At 40.6% G+C, this 26,000-nt stretch overlaps 1 protein-coding gene across 1 annotated transcript; it reads right to left on the bottom strand.

The window, feature by feature from the left end:
* Positions 1-8,387: 8,387 nt before the first annotated feature.
* Positions 8,388-10,098, bottom strand: cox7c (cytochrome c oxidase subunit 7C). The gene is made up of 3 exons (XM_086314076.1): positions 9,931-10,098; positions 8,915-9,062; positions 8,388-8,486 (listed from the first exon to the last, which is right to left on the bottom strand). Exons 1-2 carry the CDS (start codon positions 10,003-10,005, stop codon positions 8,946-8,948), a joined length of 192 nt encoding a protein of 63 aa, XP_086170202.1. The 5' UTR covers positions 10,006-10,098; the 3' UTR covers positions 8,388-8,486; positions 8,915-8,945.
* Between the last annotated feature and the right edge of the window lie 15,902 nt (positions 10,099-26,000).

The raw sequence follows: 26,000 nt of genomic DNA on the forward strand, positions 1-26,000 counted from the left end.
CCCCAAGTTTCACGAATCCCTTTATTACCTGCGCTTTCTAGGATTACCTTTTCGTGAATTCTTTGGAGAAAAGAAATTCATATATATATTTTTTGCTTTGTCACTTTCTTTATTTTGAATATGTGTTTTTTTTTTTTTCCACTTCTGAAATGCACCACTCAAGAAAGCTCAGGAGTGTTGGAGCCCCCAGGAGCCGAAGGGCTACATGTTCTATTCAGAGTCACTGTTCTCAAAGTTTGAAAAGAAGTCTGCCTGCCGTCAGTTTGGATTCATAAACCAAAGCGTGAAAGATGTGACGGAGACGGGGAGGTGCAGGGGTGAGAGATGGAGGGGGAGGAGAAAAACAAAGGCGGCAGACAGGAATTCTTCTCAGCCTGCTGAGGAAAAGCTGCCAACAGTGCTTGTATGTGAATTTAGGGAAAAAGTGGATATAGTCATAAGCTTCGTCCCTGGCGGCTTGTCACAGAGGGTGTGTGTATTGTGGCAACAGCTGTCCATCTTTTTGTTTTTGAGCTCGCAGGATTCCTTTTGCAGAGAGAAGAGTCACTGGCTTCCCGGGTAGAATCAAGTGAACGATGCTTCTGATTGCATATCCACGTGGGAGCTGAGGAGGGGAGGCCTATGAAAAAGAAACAGCTACATGTCACATCAGAAAAACTTTTCTGATCATGTACTACGACTCTGGACTAAGCAGAGATGTAAAAAAAAACAAAAAAAAGCTCCTAACAGTATTTTGCTATGTAACAAACACCAGGCCAGTCTATGAAATGTGACATTTACATGCAGACTTGATACACAAAGAGTCATTCCACTGAGGCAGTAAAAAACAAACAAACAAACAAAAACTTCAGTGGACTTATCTAGTTCTGGTTGTCGCAAAAGTTTTGTTTTGGTGTTTGATGTAGCACGCAGTTTTCTCCTGAACCGGTCTGATCGCTCCCATTACACATTCAGCAGATGTTTTTTTTTGTTCAGTCAGCTTCCTCATTTGCAATGCGTGCTGAGCTGTCAGGGGGCCGCAATCTTTCCCTCAGTCTTTATCCTGCTTCCTCTCATCCATCCACTCGCTTTTTCCTAAGTGGCCACCCACCCCCGCCATGACTTTGTTCACCAAATTAACCAGGGCACCTGCTGAGATTGGACCAGCCAGTGGAAAGTCAACTTTAACCTCCTTTATTAATTGGATATCGTGGCCTCTTCTGTCGGTGCAAAGGGGCTGCGGCGCCTAGGGAAAGCTTTTTATTTGTGTTGACCTCCACGTGCACGTGCAAAATCTAAATTCAGCAGGTAACGATTACATCAGGTTCCGATTGGGCATTCATAATTGCAAAGAGAAAGCGGGAATGTCACTCACGTTATAAAGCCTGCACGGGTAAAAGCTGTGATATCTAACGAAAGGAAGAGCCTACAAAACTCTGAGCGGTCCGTATCCAGTAGAAAAGTGAAAGGTAATTAAATTTGTATAACTCAGAGTAACCGCTGTAAAAATAAAGTTAGCACTTCACCACCTTTAAACTTTAAACACCTCATCACTGACAGCAGCTCTGAAGGATGTGCAGAAACATTTCTGTCTGCCGAGGTATTTCACACGCAGAGTACTGGAGGGATTAGGTGTCATGCAGAGGCACGTTCAAACCATCATCTAATTTGTACTACAAATATTTATGCCGCTTCAGGATCAAGAGAAAAGTAAACAAACTTAATAAATAAATAAATAACAGACTTATTTGAGCCTCTTTATGGTTGCAACATCGAGTAACTCTAATGAGGCTTTGTGCCCGAGTTCCTGGGCACCATGTGGTTCAGCAGAACCTTTGAAAGGCGCCATTCACAGACCGAAACTGAACTCAGGCCAGCCCCAATTGTGCCTTTTCGTTACATCCAAAACATCTGTGGTGGTGTCCAAAGAACATCCTGGAGGAGACTGGTCTGCAGAAAAATAAACCATTCTGTGCGCCCCGTGCCTTCCTCTGCCCCAGTCCTCGCTCCGTGCCTCTGGGAGACACAAACCCCTTTCATTCAGATTTCCCCCTGCACAGCACAGTCTTGGCTTAGTCAGTTGTATTGTGTCTCTGTTCCTGCGTTCAAAGGCAACAATTATAGTTGCATCCTGCCCTCTGAACGAATGCACTCGCAAGAGCTATGTGGTGCTATCGAATTGTGTTTGTATGGACTCTTACTGTGCAGCTCAGTGATTCACGAGTTACCTCAAAGTTTAACGTGCCTAGAGTCGATCAGCGTTAATATCAACGAGTGGCAATTTTTGGACAGAGGCACAGAAAAAAAAAGTTGTTTAGATTTTATGTCGATGACAGTCAAGCAAGTTCCTCTTCATGCAGCATTCCCTAACCTTGGCACTGACAAGTATTTTACATCTCCCGTTATTTATTATATGTCACAGCTCAGTGGTTCGTTGTTCTCCATGTGGGGGAGCTGTAAGGCTACCCAGGAGCACTACAGTAGTGCGCAGCTGTACTTCTTCTCTTAACTCCACACCTCTGCATCTCTATCCTGGGAGACCACTGTGGAGCTACCTGAGAAATCTTGCAAATATGGTAAACAGAGCTGCAAAAAAACTGGAAAAAAAAAATGCTGACTCTCAGACTTCAGGCTGGTATTTGTTCCCTGTGGGAAACAATCCTAAATATACTGCATGGTTCCTATACCTGTGCTGATTCTTTGCTCAGTTCTGCTCTCTGCGTTCATTAGAATTTCTCTGCCTTCTTTGGTCAATCTGTACTTTCAGGTATTTTATCTATTGCTGCTTTGGAGCTATAATACAGGCATTGCTATAGTTTGCATATGTGGCACCATTTCAGGTAGAGACCTGCTGGATGTATAGCAGCTCCATTTAGTCTAGTTATTTAATGCAATTGTAAGTAGCATAAATATATGAAGCATAAAAAAGGAGTCTCGAAAAAATTGAGTGTAATTGCACGCTAAGTACGAATATCCCAGACTTCAGTCCCAAAGTGTGTTTGGATTCACGGAGGCATGTGTGTGATTATGCAAATAATGTTTACATATTTTTGCCGGCGTTTTTTGTGGATGCACTGTGGATGTTTGTTCATCTGTTTCAGAGGTTTGTATGTGAGCAAATGTGCGTGTGAATATGTAGGTTGGTGGTGGCAGATGCCTCTCGCTGTGTGAAAATGCCTTGGGTTGAATGTTTCCAGTGACAGTAAAAAGAGAAGGAGACCACTGGAGAGCAACAGATGCAGTTTCTGGCTGAGGAAGAAAAAAAAAAAGAAAAAGAAGAAAGGTTCTAATATTTTCTCTCTGTCAGCGGGAGAAAAGAGAGTCATAGCAGCGAAAACAACAACAAGTGATCAACAGAACCCGCCTTTTCCCCCCGCCATCCATCTTGCTCTCTGTTTCCACTAGTCTCACATTGTCAGACCTTATTCCCGCACTACATTTACGCAGTTCCATCGCAGCAGAAATCTCCAGAGAGGCTTCATTCGAGCGAAAGATATCTTTCGCTGTTAGTTTTTCTTCTCTGTGTAGATCACATGGACCCCAACAAACCCAGCCCTGGCAAATATGAGAGGGGTTTGTTAAAGTCAATAAGCAAACAGACTATTATACATATTCATGCAGATGCCACATACTGCTTTACAGCCATAATAACATTCTTTGGAGGTCTGACAAGGTAAACAACATAGATTATGTTCTGTGAAGTATCAGTGAGAGAAATAAGGTGTTTGGGAACATCAAATAGGTTTAAATTAGTAGGTTCTTGTTCCTGCTAAATAAACTAAAACACGACATAATAACTTTCTGGAGAAAAGAAAACTGAGGGACAAAAAATGAAATCCACTTGCTCATTTTATTTATTCACAAGATATCGTTTTTTTTACACGTCAGGAAGGATTTGATAACACGCGGTTGGTAAAATGAAAGATAAAAGGAAATGATTTTCATTCAGAGGGCACAGAGCTAAGTTCAAAATTTACTGTATATTGTATGAAGGAAGAGGGAAAATTGCACATCCATTCACACTGGAGTCATCCGAGGCATTAACATAAGGCTCGGAGTGGGAGAGCGTGGACTGAAGTGGGCATGATTATTTAAAATGGAAACTTTTTCATCCTGAAACTTGCTACTATTAACTGCGGCAGTGTGTAGCGTTACATTATTGAACTCAAGGCTGGTCTGGGATCTGAAGTGGGCTGGGAGGATTTGGAGATTATGCTGGGTTCAGAATCTCGGCCGGGATCCCCGCCAAGTCTCTGCTTGCTCATATCAAACTGAATGTGAGAAAAACCTGACGTGACACATGACATATTTTTCTCCTTTGGCTTTACAGCCTCTTTATGATTTGCCACTGTTAAAGAAAGGAAGTAGGGAGGGATGAAAGGGGGAGGGGGGAGGTCTCCTTAAGATAGCTGAGTGCATGCATTGGTATTGCAACATTAATGAACATAAGGGCTGCAGAGTGGAATGAAGCCTGTACAGAGATGTAAGCGTGTGCTTCTGACAAAATGCTTTTAGACATGTTCAGTCTTGCTAGGATTACCCTAATCAGACTTTTAATTTCCATAAAAAATTTAAGTATTCCTTGCAATTTTTAAAAAATATATTATTGCTACTTTTTTCCTGTGACATCCAAAAATGCTCACATAGACAGCTGACTCTGTATCTTGCGAGCATTCATCTCCTATGAGCAGCCATCCCCCTCGAGGCTCTGAACTAATTGTGTAGAGTTCCCGGCTGAGGCAGTGGAGCCCCACTCCCGACAAAGTGGGAGGCGCATGTTCACTTCATCTTCCTGCACTGACAGTTCCGTGCTTCTCCACACGTCAGCATCTTTGAGCTAAAGTGTAGTAAACAGAGGAGGTAGAGGGTGGGTGTGGGGGGGGGGGGAGGAGGACGAGCTTGGCAGAAAACTTGGGAGTTCATCGTGTCCTTGTAACTTTATTAACTGACAGTGCAGAGTTGAGGTGTTGCTCAGCGACTGGAGACAGCAGCTTTCACCTCGCATTGTCGTCGTGCTGATATGATGGGTACAGGCCGAATCCAGAGAACTCCCCGGTATTGCAACGCAATACAGCGATTGGTGGCGCAGTGGAACGAGGCTGTGCAGGAGTGCTGATTAGAGCTCATCCAAGTTACCCAACAATCCCCCCCAGAGGGGTAATTTAGTCTGGAGAGAATTTGTCAGGCACCCACTCTCTCATTCAGACTAAGTAAATGTTTATAAAACTGTCAATCACTGTTGAGTCAGCTTTCACCAGCTAACAGTTACAAACATAATTGACTATAATGCTGTGGCTGGATGTGAAAAGTGACTCTTACTGGGGGGATTCAATAAAACGTAGAGTCTGTTTTTTTTTTTATTAGACTTCTGTGCATGCTCTACACCAGGCTGAGCCCACTATCTTCTCCTCTGAAGTGCAAATGAGTCTTTAATTAGATTCCACACGTGAGATGCAGAGCACTACAGAGACTGCAATGAATAGCCACAAATACTGCAAATAAGACAATTTACATAACTGCAAGAACAAATAAGTTAAAGGAGGGAGGATGCAGTGTATGCAGTGAAGGCTGTCAGCCTTTGCAGCTGCGGTTCCGGCGGTTGCAGGTAGCCTTTTTGTTTTATCCACAGTCATCTGCATGACTTTAAACAATCACTTAATGGTGAGCTGGTATGGACTTTAATGACTGTGCTTTGCCTTAATTAGTGTGTGTACACGGGGGGATTTAAAGCATTTAAAGGCAACTAGAGTAATGAATTTAGCAGATATCGCTACGGTGAAGGTGCAAACTCACACAATAGCAGTCCCTGCCTTTCTCTTTCCCCCACCCTCAAACTTACATACTAAATGCAGCATGACAAACTCTTGCAGGAGACTTGGCATGCTGGGTGCACACTCATAGTGTAATTCATTCTTTTTCTGCTTCCTTCCTGCAAACACTCAAAGTGCCACGCAGAGGAGATACAGCATGCCCATCTTAAAAAAATACAACAATAATAATAATAATAATAAATGGGTGATGCAGACTTCTGTGGGCACTGTAGTACCCCTCCTGTAATATGACCTGTGCCAGCACACCCTCATGTACTTTTCATAAGCCGCTGGTACTGCACTGCAGCTTGGTCCTTGTCCAAATAACAGCATTGTATCTAATTGGTCCTCGCTGTTGGAGCCTGGCATCAACTAGAATTCTTAAAAGCTCCAGTTAGAGTGCATAATGGCAGAGAATAGATCATTTATGACTAGGAAGAGAAAGAACTCCCTTCTTAGTGCCTGTTTTTCACCCTCGGATGCCCAGATATCGTGACACTCCTCTCAGGCTGGTAGCTGTTGGTAAGTGTCGGCGCCAATCTAAATTTTGCACCCTCAGTGGGAGCAAATTCATGTCTTTATAGTCCTCGTCCCCCTGTTTTTTTTTTTTTTCTTTTTCTGAAAGAGGGTCTAAATGTTGGGGACATTCCCAAATTAGCACTGAGTGCTGTGGCACTGAAGTGAACCATTTGCAAAATTTAAAGTAGCTGCGAGCAGTTCTATTCAATTAGTGGGATACTGTCAAGAGTTCACAGTCCAAAAGTGAAGCTTTCAAATGTTTACTGCTGTATCAAAATTGAATTAAAGTAACTCACTAGACAAAATGCTGTGCCTTTTAAGTCCAAAGAATAAATGCGCATAATTTGCAGCATTCTTTTTATTATATAATATGCTGGTTGTGGAGGAATGCGGACGAATGAGGAAGCTGACTTTTTAACAGTCACTTTTTAAGCTGGTGACATGTGTTTGATACTCAAAAGCAGACTTTGTATGGAGGATCACTTCAATAAGCCCCCCCCCTCTCCCCCTCTCCCCTAATGACACTTGAAAGCTCATTCTTTTTCTCTGTGCAGCAGAGAGTGATCTTTGAGATGCACTTTCAAAGAGCCAACGTGAAGTATGCCTCATGTCAGAAGCTTAAGGACATCAATTTGCTGGCTCGCACACTTAACCGTGATGGTTCATTATGTACTGATAAGGACCATTCTGAGCAAGGATGATTGTTTATGGCTGAGATGGATGGAGCATTTTAATTGGTAAACAGAGAACCTATTGAGACATCATTGAGCAGAATGACAATGCAGCTCAAGACCTCCCGTCTTTCCTGCATTTAATCGGGACATGCGGTGATCAGACTGCTACATTAGTATGCTGCGCTTGTGCGAATGTGGGTGTTAAATGTGTACTAACAAGCATTTGGAGATTCATAAATTGTGTTCTTGCACGCACAGTGTGGTATTGTGATAACGCTGTTTCTTATTTATATGTCGAGAAGTGCTTTTGACCAGAAAAGCCTTGAGCTACTAAGAAAGGTCAACCTGTATGTGCCAAACAATACAACACACCTATGAAATATAACCCTCTACTTGTTGACCCCATTAAAATGTACAATAAGTTTATCGCTACCTCGCAAGAGCCGCATGACCTGAATGCTGCTCTGGCAGAAAGGTATAACAGCAGCATAACATCAGCAATGCAAGGGAATACATAACAGCATGACAGGTTTACAAATTCCTTTGAGTTGCGCGAGCACAAAAGGATATGCGGGGAGGGAGGGGGCAAAAGATATAGGACAGATTGTTTCTTGTGCTTACAGCTTGTCCCGGTGTCTCTTTCCTTATGTCTTTAGGCTAACTTAGGTGGTACCTCTTTGCTGCACATCACGAGGAAATGAAAACGTAACCTTAGCCGATTTCTAAAGATGACTGCAGGCACGTGGGAGACCTGAATGGATATACAAAGAAAGCCTCTTAACATTACCACTCCAAACCAACTGAGCAGCTACACCACCCTTTTTAATACTTTGTCCTTGGATAATTACAGCCAGCAGCACAGGGTTAATTGAACTGAAAAGGTTATTCAGTTGAGTTTAACTGAAGCGCCGAGCCACAGAGTGTTGGATGGGGGCTGGAACAATAACGTATCAGAGTTCTAAGACCAGGAGGACTGGATTCTTTTCTGCAAACCCCCTCACACCGATTTTTAATCTCCCACTTTATTCACTGCTTTCAGGAGCTTATGACAAAGGATTTAAATTTACCACCTACTTTCATGCGTTGTCTGCAGACTCAACATGAGGCCAGTCTAAACAAAATGTGCTTACACAAGGCTGCATTAAAACCAATTAATCTGGAGAACTTTAATCTGGCTGTGAACAACAGTACACAACTAAAAATCACATTTAATGCTGCAGGTTAAACACCAAATATAGCCAAAAACAGCCCCTGGTTTTTCAGTGGAAGCCCATTATTGCCAGGAAATAACCCGTTTAGTAAGTTTCATAATTTATAATTTATTAGCCAACTGGAATCACTGTTGACTCTTTTAAACAATGCGCATACATGTATGGAAGCTGTGCAAGAAACATGGACAAGGATATTCTCATTTTAGGAGACTTTATTTACAAAGAAAATTAGGTGATTCCCATTCTTCAGCGTCGATAGAACTCTGATGGATAAATATGTTCCAGCTGCCAACCTACGGGAAAGAACAAGAAAATGGGGGAAGTAAGCGATAAGATGACTTGCATATGCCAGGTTGTCAGAAAAGCAATTTCTGAGTAAACACTAGTGACGAGAAAATGTGACAACAACAATTCTGACCCGCTCCCACCTGATACAAATCGATGTCTGCAATAAACTGTCACATTAACTCGCTGAAGTGCGAGCTTATCTGCACAACATAGCAGCAATATGAACCCACATGACATTTGTTACTGTCACTCTCAGACATACAGGTAATTTATTTAAGATATGCCACAGCAGAAAAAGGCTAAAGAGGTGCAGTGAAGGACTGCGATCATCTGAGGTCACTATACAAACCGATGTCGAGGAAACTGCCACCCATCATCCTGACATTTTAACGAAAAGCAGATGGGGCTTGATAAAAACGGCAGGTGTAATTACCTTGAAGGCTGAATTACAACACTGGGCCATTTTACTTCTTCAGGATCTGATGTCTGACGACAATAAAGGGGAATGCAAAGCCACTGCCGAAGAAAAGCACCATCATGCCCAGCAGGCGCCACTTGTTGTCCACAGAAAATGGCAGGTTCTGTAAAAAGACAAGACCATTACAATGTAGGCAACTGCTTAGAAAATGGAACATAGTTCACTGAACCACAATTACTACACCTGTGAATGATCAGAATTATAGACAAGACAAATAGAGCGCCATAGTGCACCTTAATATCAGAAAGAAGCTACAGTCGGCCCTGATCTGTAATAAGTCTGTGTGTAAATAAAAAATGCAATGTTTTCTTTAATAGCCAAGACTAACATGCATTACAATATATATTCCTTACAATAAATATGTACATGTACACTTGTAAAACTGGAATTTTTTGGTCATTTGCACTTTTTAAATCACCAGAAATTTTGATAGATGCTTACTAACTCTTAGTTAAGCGCACCTCTCTTCCTCCCTCACTGCTCTGACCTTAGCAGGAGGCGGAAGCACAGCTTGTACAGGAATTAAGATTCCTGCTATGCGAATAGATCCGCAATTTAGTGTTTACGAGACTTTTAAGCCTCTCAATATACATTTCAGATTGGTTTCAAAGTTAAGCAAATTTTCCAAAGTAGGCAGGTTACATAGCAAGCTAAAAGCCTTTACCGGTGTCGCCACAAACCGACTAGCATGGCTAATGCTAGCCAAAAGTTCGTAGTCCCTGTCATCAATTCTGTCTTTGCTGCCACAAGTTTATATAATATGTTACCAGAAACTGGAGGAAACGTAGATGTAGAATATAAAATAACCAAAGCCCGGCTATTTTGGCTCGATATACAATCACGCTCTTGTCAACTGACAGGCATGACCTCCATGTACCGCTAGCTAACGTTAAGGCTGTACGTACACACAAGGCCTCATCACAAAATACCACCATTATGGTAAAACTGCTGCTGTCAGGAAGTGGTCTCACCTTTCCTGGTCCTTCAGCATAGTGTGAAGAACGAACAGCAGACGTTGCGAATCGCCTCACAGCTTGTCCGAGCATTGTGGAAGTCTCTCCTCTGATCCAGTACACTATTAAAGAGTGCGACCTTCTTGTTTTAGCGGTGAGCCGTGGAGCGACGCAAAGAATAGTGGGAAAAGACTAATGTGTATGGGAAATGTAGTTCAATTGTATCCGAAGCGACTACAGGTTTTTTTTTTTTTTTCCCATAGTGATTATAATCCATTAGGTATAAAAAGCAAGCAAGAAAAATATAAAAAAAAGTTGTTTAGGCTATATTTGCCTTTGGGATCTTTCATCACAGGGAGAAAAACGTTTCACACTATGCTGTCTCATCCACAGACAGACAACGACATCGATTTGCGGTTTTTCAGTTATCATGGGATTTCAAAAGTGAAGGAACCCATTCCTCTCAGAACGGCATACTAAAGTTAACTAAAGTGGAGATATAATGGGTAAGGGTGGTTATGCTGCTCACGTTGTTTAGCACGTGTGATTGACACTGTTTCAGAGTCAGTTATTAAAAATAATCCATGTGTAGGTAAGGCAGCAGATGTCACTTTCTTTATTTGAAAGTATGGAGAGATAGTGATCTGGGGATTAAATTAACTTCAGTGTTTCAGTGCGTGTCCTTGCGGGCTTCATTGGAGTAAAAAAGTATTGGTTGATAAGCTATCTTCATTTTTCAGCATTTGTCACAAACATATCATTGCTAAGGAAATACTGAGACAGAGAGAGATAGAGAAGGAGCAGTCTTACTGAGAGCAGATGGTTCAGCCATCCCTATGCACTATTGCTGCAACCTTTTCACTGATTAATACTCAGGGCTCTAGACTAACTTTTTGCCATGGTTGCACTGGTGCGCCTAAAAATAAAATTTAGGCGCACCAGCACAAAATTTAGGCGTACAAGCACAAAAGTTAGGCGTACCCAAATTTTTAAACTGCATTACTTAACACCGCAGTTTTACATGTTCACGTTTTTTTTGATTTGTAAATGATTAACTAACAACCTTTCAAAATGATTAACTTGACACCCCCTTTGCTGCCCAAATTAACAGCAGCTCCATCAGCCCCCATAGCAATGATTTTATCCAACCAGTTACTGCACTGGTCCCCAAGAGCAGCAAATGCTTTCTTTGAGGCAGCATAAATTCCTAAACAAATTAAAAAAAAAATACCATTTACTTATCAGATCAAGAGTTTACAATGCAGTCTTTTTCAGTTTGAGTTTCTATATTCATGTATTATTGCTATGTTTAATTTTCAATGATAAGAACATGCTAGATATGGTTAATTCAGTAACACGACGTAATATTATTAATCATATACATAGGCTACGTGACATGACATGGCTTACCTTGGGCATGGGCATGCTGGACCTCAATGTGTCCAATCAGTATATTCGCTGGTCTTCCTTTTTGCAAGATACGAGCGTACACAATGACACATTCTTTTGTGGCGATGTCTGTGTCTCCATCGATCAGGAAGGCCATGTATGTACTGTTCGCAATTTCCACTGACGTCTTTTTTTTCAGTGTGTCAGCGATTACGCCTATAAACTGGGCGCACGCAACATCATTGCTGTATGTGGGGTTTATGTCCAAGCCATTTTTCCTGTGAAGAGTTATTTCTGACTTGAACTTAGTAAACGGAACTTCTTCTTTTGCAATATTGTAGGCGATGTTAAACTTAATGATCATCTCGGCCTCCTCCGATGACCCGTTTACTCCTGCCTGCCGCTGAAAGGCAGTGGGGAGCGGGGACATTTTGGCAGAGCATTTATCGCGGCATATAATGTGTCTTCTCGATGCTGTATGCTTTTTCAGCGTTTCAATTCGAAACGTATTAGCACCAGTGACAAATGCTGTGTTGCCGGCCATGGTCTTTCCACACTCGCGACAATAAATGCAGTGCATCATATTGTCAGCTTGGCTGTATCTTAGCCAGGGAAACTGGTCAAGCCACTCGATTCGAAATCTATACATTTTCTGACTTTTACTTTCAGTGGACTCCGGCTGGGAGTCGATCGTATGTGGCTCATTTTCTGATGCCGTCTCCGGACCAGTGTTTGACAAAAACGGAGAGGTTGATGGCTCCGTGTCAGAGCGCTGGCTCAGAATTTTGGACTGATCAGGCCTTAACTTAACGAAAAAGTTATCAATTGTTCTTTTCATATTTTCTCAATACCAACTTCATACACTTCTGACCTGGGCTACTCACCCTTCTCTATCTGCCCGCACTTTCAAACGTAAACACAAGTAGGTCTGCAGGAATATCTGGACCACGGCCAATCACAGAGGTCCCCGCCTCTGAGTATCTCTGATTGGTTTAGAACACGACATGGGCATAATGTGTGCCTGTTGTTGAACACACGGAGACTTTCAGGGTTGCTGAAACTTTTTTTCCGAGAAAATACTTGGTTGCACCGGTGCGACCAAGTATTTTTTTTACTTGGTCGCACCGGTGCAACCAAGTATTTTTTATTAGTCGCACCATGGAGAAATTTGGTCGCATTTGCGACCAAATTGGTCGCACTCTAGAGCCCTGATACTACAAACTGGGTTCTGCATTATGAAGGATGTTTAATTCATTAATTTATGACGGCTGTTAATTTGGAAAATGAATATCAGTTTCACAGGTTTCAGTGTCATATGAAAGTTATCAAAGTGCAGAAACCTGAGCTAACACATATTGCAATCTCCACACTAGGTTATCTGTTATGTGTTTGCTTGCCTGCAGTACCTTCACTTATTTGCCATTTGCTACTCTTTTATTTGTCCTGTATTGTTCTGATGCATTAAATAAAATTTGAAAACCCAAACTCTCACTGCTGCATAGAGAGGTTACACACATTTTCGCTCTGATATGCACAGTCCTTGTTGGGCAAAAAAGTACACATTATATGTAAAGAAGGGCTTAGTTGGCTACCTTTGTAGTTCTGTTCCTCATTAAAGCAAAAGCATGGCAGTTGGTAGCAGGGACACACACACACACACACACACACACACACACACACACACACACACACACACACACACACACCGTGTTCGTCGTGTCCTCAAAATACCGCGGTCATTTTCATTCAACTCAACAATTAAGCATGAGTGTTCTTTCAGTGTTTCTTTCATTCCTTAAATGTGCTCTTAATTTAGCTTTTCTAATTATTTAACCAAGCTACTTAGTAAACTTCAGGGATCTCAGTCTGTCTACTTAGGAAGCATAAATCAGTGACAACAGGTGCACTGGATAGGCAACTATAACTCAACCTCCAAAAAGGGGATGGTTTTGCAGGTGGTGTCCACAGACCATTGCTCTCTTCTTATCCCTCCTGAATAATTTTTTTTCTAGTTTTGCTTTTTGCTGGAGTTCTCGTGACAAGAACTTCAGCAAAAAAGCACGAGATAACATCTGGACATGCAAAAAGCGTGAGATAACATCTGGGCATGCATCCTGATGAGACAGCGGATGTGTCCTGGAGGATCTAATCCCACATTTGGGTCCTTGACAGTCCTCAGCGTTATTTGATGATGTCGATAAAGTGATATACTCCCCTGAGGTTCGCAGTTGGATTCAGGCTGGCTAAGCCCGAGGGCCAGTCAGTGCCTTTGACATCCAGAAACTGCCTAAATACTGTGTTCACATGAGTTCAGGAATTGTCCTGCACCAAGACACTGCACCAGCACATGTTTGTACTGGGATTCTGAGGATTTTATCCCCATAAATAACACTAGTCAGGGTATCTTTAGCTAAGATGTGGAAGTCTGTGTAATGGGTATGCGTAAAGGCTATGCCTCCCCAGATCATACCTGTGTGTTCACCACAGTTTCTTCATACACTTTTATATCTGTCGGTTCTGGTGGTCTCTGACAAATGTCAGACAAACCGCACAATCTTGGGCTGTGGGCACAGGTTGCACTAAAGGCCTTTGGGCCCTCATGCCGCTCTTATGCAGTATGTTTCTCACAGTTTAGTCACAAACAAACGGACGACCCGCCCTCTTGGGGTCATTTTGTCAGACTCTGGCAGTGCTTCTCCTGTTTCTTCTCACACAGAGAAATGTTGCGAATCAGTTCACACTCTAATGGCATCGTACAAATCGTTGTGTAGTCTTTTTTTCAAATACATATTATTAATATTAACTTAGAAAGCAAGGAAAATTGGAACATGGGGGAGCTGATGTTATTTTGTTTTTCAAATATAGGAAAGAAAAGAAATTATAACCGTAAATGGAAAAAATATGAACTTTTTCAAAAATCCATTATTCATTGTTATCAGCACAATTTAAACACTACAAATTGTTTTTTCCTAGTGAGTTAAAAAGTAAAATCAATTTTTACTTGCTGAAGTTATTATTATCACACTGTTTACATATACCAACATAAAAATATATTTGCGTTATTTAAAAAAAAAAAGAAGATAAAATTAATATAAACAAAGTCAGATTCTAGGATAAGTGACATTATACACCCTAAAAAAATGCTCGTTTAAAAATGACCCAATTTGTAAACCAATGCTGGGTTGTTTGAACTTAACAGGGTTGGGTTACTGGTTTGACCCAGCACACTGGGTTAGGATAACTATCTAAAAATTGGGTTAATCTGACGTACGTTTAAAGTTGAGGTTACCAAAAATTGGGTTAAACTGACCAATGCCTAAAGTTGAGGTTAATAAAAATTAGGTTAAATTGACCGATGTTTAAAGTTGAGGTTGCCAAAAATTGAAACTCAGAAGCCATCACAAGGGTTATATTACCATTAACGCTTGGGTTAAGATTTCTACTTACTATAAAATTCAGCATGTAAAAACTAGATTCAAAACAGATTTTCTCAAAAATTATTTTTATTGCCATACGATACATAGAACATACACAGCAAAATTCATACAAAATATATCAATGAAAGTAAAATGCAAATAAAAAAAGTATGTAATTCATTATATTATATACATTACTTCAAATCAGTCTTTGGTTTCAGCACATGTACATGTTAATACACATGAAGACATGCTATGTAAAGCCCTCTCTGTTGTTAGAGCAAATTACATGTAAAAACTTTTAACTTTAAAAAACTGATGAATTCATGTTTTTTTCAGTAGCAAGAGGGAATCTCCCTGTCAGATCATTTCATGCACCTTTATGAGCAACATTTTATGCTTCCATCATAGCTAAATGAGCCCTCATTCATTTGACCATATTTGATTCATGTCCTGGGATTCATCTATTCCTGGGATAGATGACAGTGTGAAGGAATTCCCAAACCTGGACGCATGACTTTGGGTAACCTGTATCAAAAACAAAAAGTCCTTCGAAGCAGCCATCAACAGACCTTAGATTGCTGCAAAAAGCAGAAACAAATCTATCTTCTAGTACCAGGCAAGATGAACATTTTCTTGGGGTTCCTTTGGTTCTGAATTCTTCTTCCTGATAGAACGAAGCCTTTTCCTGACATTGCGTAGACACTCCTCCTGAAATCCAGTTGCTGGCCTACGAGTTCTGCAAGGGCTGAACCACACATCCTGAAATTTTTAAACAAAAGAAAAGGGTCAATAAAGTAAGATTTAAAAGATTATTTGCAGTTGTTTGGTTAATGTCAAGTTGTCTGTAATCCTGGAGCGGTGAGCTCCAACACTATGCCTGACATTTGCTCAGAGAGGACAAATCAACAATGAAGCAGACCAGTCTTTGGTTTTGAATGCTTGCAGTTAATTGTTAGGAGATGGACTAAACCAAGATCAAGTATCGTGTTTCACACACTTTATACTGTAGCAAGGTTTTACAAACCTTTTTGCCAACTTCGCAATAGATTTACAACAAATGTTATTATCCAAACATTTTTAACTGATCTGCTTTGTTTACATCACTCAACGCACACACTTTAGGAGTTGCCACTGGAATAATTTTACTTGGGCCAGCACAGCACAGTGTCTCTGACGTTCTGACCAAGAAGCCCAAATGTAGCCACACAAACCAACACCAAGAAAAAAAAACCTTATAACTGATTTAGTTTATGTACAAGAAATACCCACTTTTCTTGTGTGTTTGTTCTATAGCGTGTCATTGCTTCTATCTGATGCAGTGGAAATATTTGGTCAACATTTCAAGAAATTATTGCCATCTCTTCTGTCAGCCCGCACACGTACCATCATTCTTGTCATTCGTGCATGGGCATATCAATAAAGTTGTTGCCGTGGTTCTTTTCATAAGCTTTTCTACTGAAGTGGAGCAAACATAAATAGAGATCCTTTCTCTTTTTTTAAAGGAAGATAATTTAAAATGCAGCATTTCAAACAACTCAACAAACATCATCAAACACACAACTGTTTTCGTGGAGTCTGGATTGCAATCTGCCAGCTAAAGGTACAATGGTTGTATTTTCAAGGGGGAAAAAGTTGTTTAATGTGTGGTAACGTCACTCTCAGAGATGGAGCATTTGATAAAATGGAAATTCAAAGCCTGTAATGTATTTTTTAAAAATTTCAAATCAGTCAATGGCTCTGCACAGGATGAGTTGCTTAGGTTATTTGGCTATTTCGAGATTTTAAATGTCTTTAAAAAACAGATTTAACTAACTCAAATTTCTGTTACTAATGGTTGTATGAAAATAGTGGCGTCTAAACTGGTTTAGTATAGTATAACACAATGTAATGTGGTAAAGCACACAGTAAAGGACTACGGTGGAGTGGTGGGAGGTGGTGGAAGGTGGTGTCCGCTGTCACTTTTAATTCTTCATTTGATAATGTCCTTCTGGTGATACTGTTAATTTCAGCTGCCAAATTACCTTTTATATTAGCTTTATACTGTCTAGAGGCTGGGAAGCAGCTCCTGTAAAACCTACTTGTGGGACAGAAAAGCTGCCTGAACTATTTTTCTACCTTCTTCTGCAGTTTGAGACTATAAACCTTTGTTCAAAAGGAATAAATTTAAACTTGCTATGCAAAGGGTGCATGTCAAGTAAAATTCCGTTAGATAACCACTGTAATTGTCTGGTGTAGGAAGTGTTTGGATTAAACTGTGGCTCACCAGCCTTTTTTTTATTATTATCATTTTCAGAACTGAGTGCCGATTTAAAACATTAAGGTTTTTAATTAAAAATACAGCCTATTCATTCAAATCAGTTCCAAAGGCAATGCTGAGATGGGTGAAGATGGCGAGACTGGTTTACAGATGGACTTTCTAAGACATTGAAAGAAAAATAAAGAAAGTTTCTTTTCATCCATTTTTCACACAATGAAAGAAAGACAATTTAGACGAATTCTATGTATGAACCAATTTAATATTTTCCACATCTGACTGCCTGAAAACAATTTCTGAATGCAGACAGAAATTTATTACAGAAAGAGGAGACCAATGTTCTCTGTTATGAATGAGCAGGAAGAATTAATCATTCAACGTGGGGAATCTGACAATAATGTCTTGCAAAATTAAATCTTTTGAGTTCGCTTACTTATTTGAAGACCACCTTGGGAAAACTTTCAAAATTGCTGTTTTGACCTTTTAAATAAGTGACTGAAGTAGTGCTTTACTTGTTAATAAATGTCTAATTTTCACTGTAAACCTTAGTATTTAATAAACAGGACTAAGATGGAGTTTCCTCCAAAATTTACCCCTGGCCTGATGTACCGGTGTAACTACTATTGTGTGTGATGCCTGTAATGTGTCACCCTCAGTAGATCATGTTTCAGACCAAAGTAAATGTTTCATTCCCATGTTGACAGCTAATAAAATGCTGTTCTCTTGACAAGTCTTAGGATAGCTCTGACATTGTCTGCTATGATGCTGGATGTCACGGCAAGCTGGTTCCCATCGTCATGGCTGCCACATCCATCAGTGCAGGGTCATCACCTGGCCTGCTGTCACGTGTCTGCCCTCTCATTGTCAGCACAATCTGTTGCAAAGCAATAAAGGACTGGGAATCATCCCGGGGGCCGGGTGCACATCACAAACAATGTCATCACACCCGGCTATAAATATTGATGTTATTACATTGTCTACTTGTTGTATAAGGTTAGTTGCACAGTCCCGAAATCCATCCCTGCCTCGTGTTCTCAGGTTCATCCATCCCGGCGGTCCAGTGTTTGTTGTTTTTGTTGACTGTCTTAATTTCTTGCTATTGACTTTCCCCTAGCTTATAAGCAAAGCTGTTTTTTACCCAGAGTGCTCTGTCAATAGCCATGTGAGATCCTTAGTGTGAAAAAGAGCAGCTCAAACATACTGTTTACACAAATACTCAAAGCCGGCATCTTAAACAATAACTCACAATCTCATTTAAGTCGGCCAATTACTATCCCGTGAAACTGGGGCTTAGTCATATCAGTAAACAAACCTTTCATCAAATGTGTGCATGACTTTGCATGTTAATATAGTAGGCCATGTGACTAATTACAGTACATGGTAACATTATCACAAGCTTGATTTACAGAGTTATTACAGCCAGTGTGGAATATACTGTATATCAGCACGTCAGACAACTTCAGTTTATTTCTATAAGTAAATGCTTTTTGCAGTTATTAACCAATCTGCTACAATATATGATGAATAGCAGGCTAGCTGCCAGGGTAAACAGCATCTCTCTCCTTGTCTAGATTTGCAATAATGTTCCACAAAGGGGTGGAGAGGTAATGGATGCAGCTGACAAGAGCTGATTTGCACAATCATAGCGCTTTGTGGAAAGCGAAGGTTCAATTCTTATTTGGACTGAAGTACAATTTATTTCTGGCTTCATGTGCAGTGATGAAAGGGGACTTTATCAGGTGTTAATCTGTCTCAGTTTGATCTAGATGGCTTCATCTGCTGTTCCAGGGTCTGAAAGGAATGACGGATTGCACACAACTGTGCAACCTCCCTTCATTTCATTTGCTCTGCTGTTTATTTTCCTAAATTTATGCCTCGCTTCGTCTGTTTTGGGGTTTCAGGGAGTCCTGGGTAGGTGGGAATCCTACATGTTTACAGGAAATGCACAGGCACACTCATCCACGCAGGCTGCAAAGCGCACAGATGTACACAGAAGCTCACATTGCCTCCAGCTAGCTCACTACTGTATGGGAGTTTATAGCATGCACATAAAAGCATGATTTGTCATGAATCTTTAAAGTGGATTTAGAGGAAACTGCACAGCTGACCTAAACCTCTTGGGATGAGCAACCTGTGCCCCCTGTATATTCAGACCTTTTTAAATAACAAGCATCCTTACTTAGATTTATGTTCATGCAACACTGCTGTTCCTCTAAATCATGTATATCATGTTTGCACTCCAGTTCCACAAAAAGGGAAAAAAAATCACTGAGAGTGTAGCATAGTGTCAGTCAAACATCTGAGTAGAAGAGGGTGCTAATCAGTCTGACCTGCTTTGGTTTTAACAAAATTAACAACAGAGGAACAACAATGAAGCAACCCTCAAAATAGGAATGGTTTTATAGGAGGGAGCCACTGACACTTTTCCCTCATCTTTTCTGCCTGTTTTTTCACTAGTGTTGCATTTGGCTAGGGTCAGTGCCACTAGTGATAGCATGTGGTGATACTTGGTCCTACAGACATTGCACAAGTACAGTAGTTCTCCTTCAGGATGGCAAATCAATGTGTGCTGTTGTCAGAAGATTTAGACTGTGCTGTGTCTCCCAGCACAGTCTAAAGTGCACAAGCATATTCCTGCAGCTACTTGTGGAGAGCTGGATAAGAAGGTCCATAACCCCTTAGCAGGAGCTGCTCCTTTGTGCAAGGAAGAACAGGATGAGCACTGCCAGAGGTACAAAATGACCTCGAGCAGGCCACACAGGTGTGAATGTCTCTGACCAAACAATAGAAATAGACTTCATGAGGGTGGCTTGAGGACCCAGCATCCTCTAGTCTGCCCTGTAGTCATTGCAGAGCACTGTGGAGACTGATTGGGATTTGCCATAGAATGCCAGGATTAGCAGGGCCACCACTGGCACCCTGTGCTTCTCACAGGCCTAGATCAGGGTGAGTGATGGTCTGTGGAGGCATATCCATGGAGGCATATCCATGGAGGGACACAGGGCAGTTCCTGGAACTGGCCCCCACACTCGCCTGACCGAAATCCAATAGATTATCTCTGGGACATTATGTGTCGGTCCATCCAACATCATCAGGTTGCACCTCAGACTGTCCGGGAGCTCAGTGATTCCCTAGCCCAGATCTGGGAGGCATTCATACAGCATGTAGGAGTCATTCAAACCACTGAGTATCTTTTGGAGCTAATGCAATGAAATTTCAGCAAAATAGACTAGCCTGAGGCATCATTTTTTCACTTTAATTTTCAGGATGTCTTTGAATTAAGCCCTCTGTAGGTTGATCATTTTATTTCCCATCAAAAAATGTGGCATCCTTTCATTCCTCTGAGGTGTGATGTGTTTCCAAGGTTTTCCGTTAATTGTTTTAAGGTTACCACTAACAAAAAAGGGGTAATTCCTGCATAAATAATAATACTTAAGCACACAACCATTTACTAAAAATGTGCGCCCATATTAGAAAACATATGTAATATAGGAATGCATAGTAATACAAAAACCACATGCCCTGTTATTATCTACATATGTTAAATGTTCCTAACTAATCTAAAGAATTGCTCACACTGAAAGATGGCTGGTGGAGCCGCAACAGCCAGAATGCAGTCCTTTCTTGATTGATTGATTTTATTTAATTACACATCCATCAGCCATCAGTTGTTGGTTATTTATTCCTGAAAAATGTCTATAAAACTCTAAGAATGAATATTTATTACATTTTTTAAAAAGCTCCTTCATTTGGAACATTAAGAACAAACTACCAGCCTTTTTTCAAAAATGTGTCTTTCTTTTATATTATTTGTCCTTAACATTGCATTATTTTTAGAATAAATGTGTGCTTTCACAGTAATATAAAGAATTATTCTCTTGAATTCCAAACAAAGCAAAGTGGGAAAAAATCCTGACAAGGTCACTTATTCACAATGTTTAGCTGTATTCACTTATTACATTTTGTCCATTTCCCCTTTTCTTTCCAACTGTTTGCCTGCACAGGATTATTACTGACTGTATTACTAGTGTGCCTCACTCTATTTTACCCTCGAGGTATTGTACAAACTTCAAAAGGTGTATTGGAAAAATCATTTAACTTTCATTCTGTTTAACAGAAGTTTCGTGCCTCTGGCAAAAAAAAAAATAATTCTTTTTCAGCTGGTGAGGAGTGAATGTAAGAAGTGAACTTTTGAGCTTCGTGCCATAACAAATGAAAACAGCTACAGAAAAGAAGAAAAAAAAGAAAAAAAGGGGAAGATTTCATTCCAAACCAAACCACTGGACCAGAGCACTGAGAGAGCTTGCTTTAAAGGCTGTATGACCAAATGCAGTTCAAGGTTGCATATATGAGCTTCCCATTATGATTGCCTTTGAAAATCCTTTATAATACAAATAACAAGCAATAAGCAAGCATTCGTTTTTCTTTCAGGTACCCTTTTTCTTGCAAGCGCTACAGTCATAGAAACAGTCATAGATGCTAATGTGTTTTTCCATTTCTTTGGTTCTCCTTCACTTGGGCTTCAGTGTTTACATGTTCGCAAATCCTTCACAATTCATTTTATTATAGTCTTACACTATTCATGCTTGTGAAATATCCACCGTCCTTGGCAATCCCAGCAGTCTATTGAAGATGAGCTTCTGCTTTGCCACCCTGTCAACCACGAGACAGAGTGCCACAAAGCCACCTGTCAGTGGTCCGTTAAGCAAAGCTCCAGGCTGACCAAGGACTGACCGGGAGCATCTGTGCCACTGTTTGTGTCTAATACGCTAATGAGAGCTGTCAAGCTGTCAAATGCACTCCTGTTGCCCTCCGGCACTAACAATGGCACGTTCAATTTGCCTGTCTTGAGTGACATTAACAAACGCAGCCACAAAGAGAACAGACGTGTGCCTGCAATGCGCTGCACTGACATGTTCACAAACAAAGAAAGAAAACAACACACAAATACATCCTAAACACACATACAGACGGATAAAAAGAGTGGTAGACAGAGAAAGATTTGTTATATTTAATAATGTAGTTATGTTTTTCACCTGCTGTTGCTCATGTTAAGTCCTGTTTCTCTGGCTGCCAATAGAGGCCAGTGTTGCTCAGTTGCAGGAATGGGGCTTCCTCTCTATTTCAACAGCATTAAACAAGGCAAGAAAGATCTAACAGTGCATTTATCCCAGATTAAAGCCATTAAGGAAAAAAATAAGTCATCCCCTGCAGTTTCACTAATTTCACATGAGTATTCCTGATTGATTCCACGAGCCAGGCTATGCAAACCTTTGCCACCCAATGAAAAGAGCAGTAGACTCCAGTCAGTGGAAGGAGTGTGTGTGTGTGTGTGTGTGAGAGAGAGAGAAAGAGGTCTTAAGGCGCTCCACTCTAAACCTGCCAAGCATCCATCAAGCTCACTCTGGCTCCTCTCAGCTCACTTAACATGTTTCCCCCTGCAGTATTCTGGGGCTCTGACCTTGTTCCACAACAACACAATCTTCCTGGCGAAAAAATGAAATATATGTGTATGAAATGGGAAAAATGGTTGCTCTTTGGGGTGCTGGCTGAAACCTTGACTTTCTGTATTGTCAGTAAACAGCCAATAAGTTGATCATGAAAGACTATCAGTCCTATCTGTCTACACACTCGTACACTTTGTCATGCAAACACAAACACGCTGGACTTTTTTTTACGTTAAAACCTGCAGTCTTGAATCAATTTGCATAAAAAGTCTTTGCATACAAAAGAAGCATATTAATAAAACACAATAACAAGTTGTCAATCTGTCAAATGAGCTTCGGCACCAGCAATAAATCCTGGCACAAAACCCTAGCCGGTTCATCTAATGGAGAAATTAGAGAAATTAAACACTGATACAGGATCTGAAAAAAACCACTTCAGAAACATGTGAAAATAACACATCCTTACTTTAGCGAGTGAATAATTTTAATTCTAAGTTGTTGGATTATTTTTGCCTTTTCAAAATGACGCTTCCGTCACAGTCAAAGTCTCACTGCTTTTTCTTCGTCTTTGAACTTTTGCAGATGATTTCTCATGTGCATGGTTTATAACCTAGCAAAAAAGCTACTGTTTTTTTTTTTTCATACACTTGTTCCACTTTCTTATGGGGAGCTGGAACCACACTTTTTGCAGGTTTATTCATGTTACTCCTTTGAGGTTGGTTAACTTCCCCGAGTATGTAAAGGCTCACACACAGTATAATGATGTAAAGGAATGAATAAAAATGAATCCCTGGACAGAGAAAGATTTAACATTAACATTAAAAGATAAACTGCGGTTTCAACAAACACTAGTATTTGAATATTACAAAACATGTAAAAATGAAAAATGTCTGTTTGGTTTCCATTTTTTTTTGTCATTTATAATGTTTATCAATCCAAAAGGAAAGCTTAAAGTGAAAATATGTAAATGTAGAATCATAAAAACTGTTATCAACTGGATCTCCCTCCCATCCACCCTGCTATCACCATCACCTGGGGAGAGAAGGTGGGTGTTGCGGGAGTCTGATTAGAGCCCGAGCCTGCCAGGAGCTGACAGATCGTTTTTATTCTGCCAGAGATCAGACTCTTTATCTGGGGCAAGAGAAAGGGAAGTGAATCCTGGTGAAACACAGGTGGAACTGTCACACACCTCCTTTGGCACAGATTTTGATCGATTTGCCTTGTTTAGGTTGGTTTGCGGTGATTGGAGTGCTTGACATACGGTGGGGACAGGTGCATCAGAGACAACGTGGGTGAAAAGCATCTGCGCAGGGCTCATCTTTGCCCTCCGAATGGTGGTTGGTTGACATTCAAAATTCACTCACGAAATATATTAGCATCATCTGCACCGTGACTCATGAGCTGCTAATGGCTTACTGTACCTCACAAACCTAGTTAAGCTCCCTGTTCAGTTTCGATTTCACTAATAGACAATGAAAGTCTGAGTGAATCCTAAATATTCTCAGCATTACACGTGTAAACAGAGCTGGCAAATTAAGCTCCCCTTCCTGTAATTTGTTAACACTGATGCTGACAAATATGAGGAAATAATTTAAAAATTCTAACTAACATGCAAATTTAATACTTGATCCGTGTTTATCTGTTCAGTGTAAAGGACTCAGACACAAGGCAAACGGTTTCCAGCTGCAACAGCATACTTCAAAGAGTCCAGGATCGTTGTAATTAAAGCGGGCATAGGATTCATTATTATGCTCATAAATCTCCCCTTGATTTCCCCTTGCTCAACACAGACTGGCACAGTTGTTGCTCCATTGCCTCATTGGCAAGCGCTGGTGGCTCACTGCAAAATATTGAACCACAGAGTAACTACAGTAGTTTTGCTCCTCTGTTAATATTGTAATGAATGATATGGATGGGCATACACGTGGATTTATAGGATTTGTATGAGTATTTGTATAACAGTTTACCCTAGTGAAAACCTGAAAGTGGAGGTGTGTAAATAGCTTTCGAGGCAAAAATGATCAGCTGGAAATATTTGACAGATGTGTCCTGACATCTCATGCTGAAGAAGAATTTGCTTCATAGCACTTTCACATTTTATCCAGCGGCACAGTTATTATTGATTACTGTTTACTTACTTGCACAGTTAAGTCAGCTTGGGAATGACAGTGTTTTGGTTCAAGCTGTTATATCAGGATGGTGCTAGTGTTATAGCTTATACCATATTTGTGATATATAACTAGAAACGCTGACCTTACAAAGAAAACATTTGGTCAGCATTTACTCTGCTATTTATGTTAATCTGCTGCATACATTCATCATTTTAAATGTTCACTCAGTGGCTCAGAGTTTTTTCCTCCTTAGGGCCTGATGGATTGTTGACCTTCATCAGTGACTTTCTGTCACTGCGGATGTCTGCAGCATCCATTCTACGCAGGGGAACTTTCCAAGAGGGCACATGGGGGCACTGAGTCATCCAGCCAGTGTAAGCACTGTGTTGCTTGACTGGGAAAGACACAAATATTTGATGAGTCCTTCCAGCTCGCACTGTGTTAAAGATGCACCGTGTCCAACACGAACTCTGCAGCAGCTTAAGGACCGGTTTACTCTGAGCTGACTGTGATCAGTGATTGAAAAAAAGAAGAAGAAAGAAATTATACAGAAGAAAAGCTGAAATTTTGTGCAAACATTTTCTGCTCAAGAACCGGGGAGGTTCAAGTCCGAGTTCATCTGCCAGACTAGGCATTAAAGATAAATAAGAAAAAAAAAAAAAAACCTATCTAAGAAGTGGGAGCTATTTCAGCAGCCACAGAAACACTTTCCATAACATGAGATAAAATCCTTGGACAAGTCCAAATATTTCTGCCTAATGTATAGCTCATATATATGCTCAGAAAAGGTTGATTAGTTGGGCATAAAATTGCAGTAAATATGCTGTAAATCTGGCTGGCTTTACCACTGCTCTGCTCATGCTCTGTTGCTTTTTAAGCACCAGCCACTTGCCCTCATGGATGACATGCGTAATCACATTACGAGTCTGTCCGGCCCTCTATCAAAATCCTGGCTTTGAGTCTGCTGCTGTAATGTGTCTAATACTATTCAAAAAGCAAAGTAGAAAAACAACAATAGACCTTATTCACATGCTTAACCTCTCCATGCTGTAACCAATGGCATATATACAGTATTTATTTATCAGTATTCAGGCAATTGCATGGTGGTCTTACCCCGACCCAGTGAGCCAAAGCTGATATAATAAAGTGTGAAATAATTTAGACTAAGCATTCTAAAAGATTTGAAACATGCTGTGGGGCAGAAGCAGCTTTGCAAAAAGAAACAGATCAAGACCACAGCATTAGGATGAGGCAAAGTCCTTATCTGGTAACAGGGAGGAGAAATGGGAGAAAAGAAAGAAATTCACACCCATATTCCAAACCTATGCTGTATTTCATTTCACACAATTATGCCCAACTATTTGCCTGCAGTTACATTCATTGAAAATCCATCCCTGCGTTAATGGAATTATAATGATGTAGTGTATGCCGTGGCACCTAATCAAACAGAATTGATTTAAGTTGCTTT

Source organism: Aulonocara sp. 'chitande type north' Nkhata Bay, linkage group LG12 (genome assembly GCF_057382095.1).
Source record: "Aulonocara sp. 'chitande type north' Nkhata Bay isolate Kocher_YH1m ecotype deep benthic linkage group LG12, A_spYH_male_GT1.1, whole genome shotgun sequence".
In the NCBI taxonomy this organism is placed as follows: Eukaryota; Metazoa; Chordata; class Actinopteri; order Cichliformes; family Cichlidae; genus Aulonocara; species Aulonocara sp. 'chitande type north' Nkhata Bay.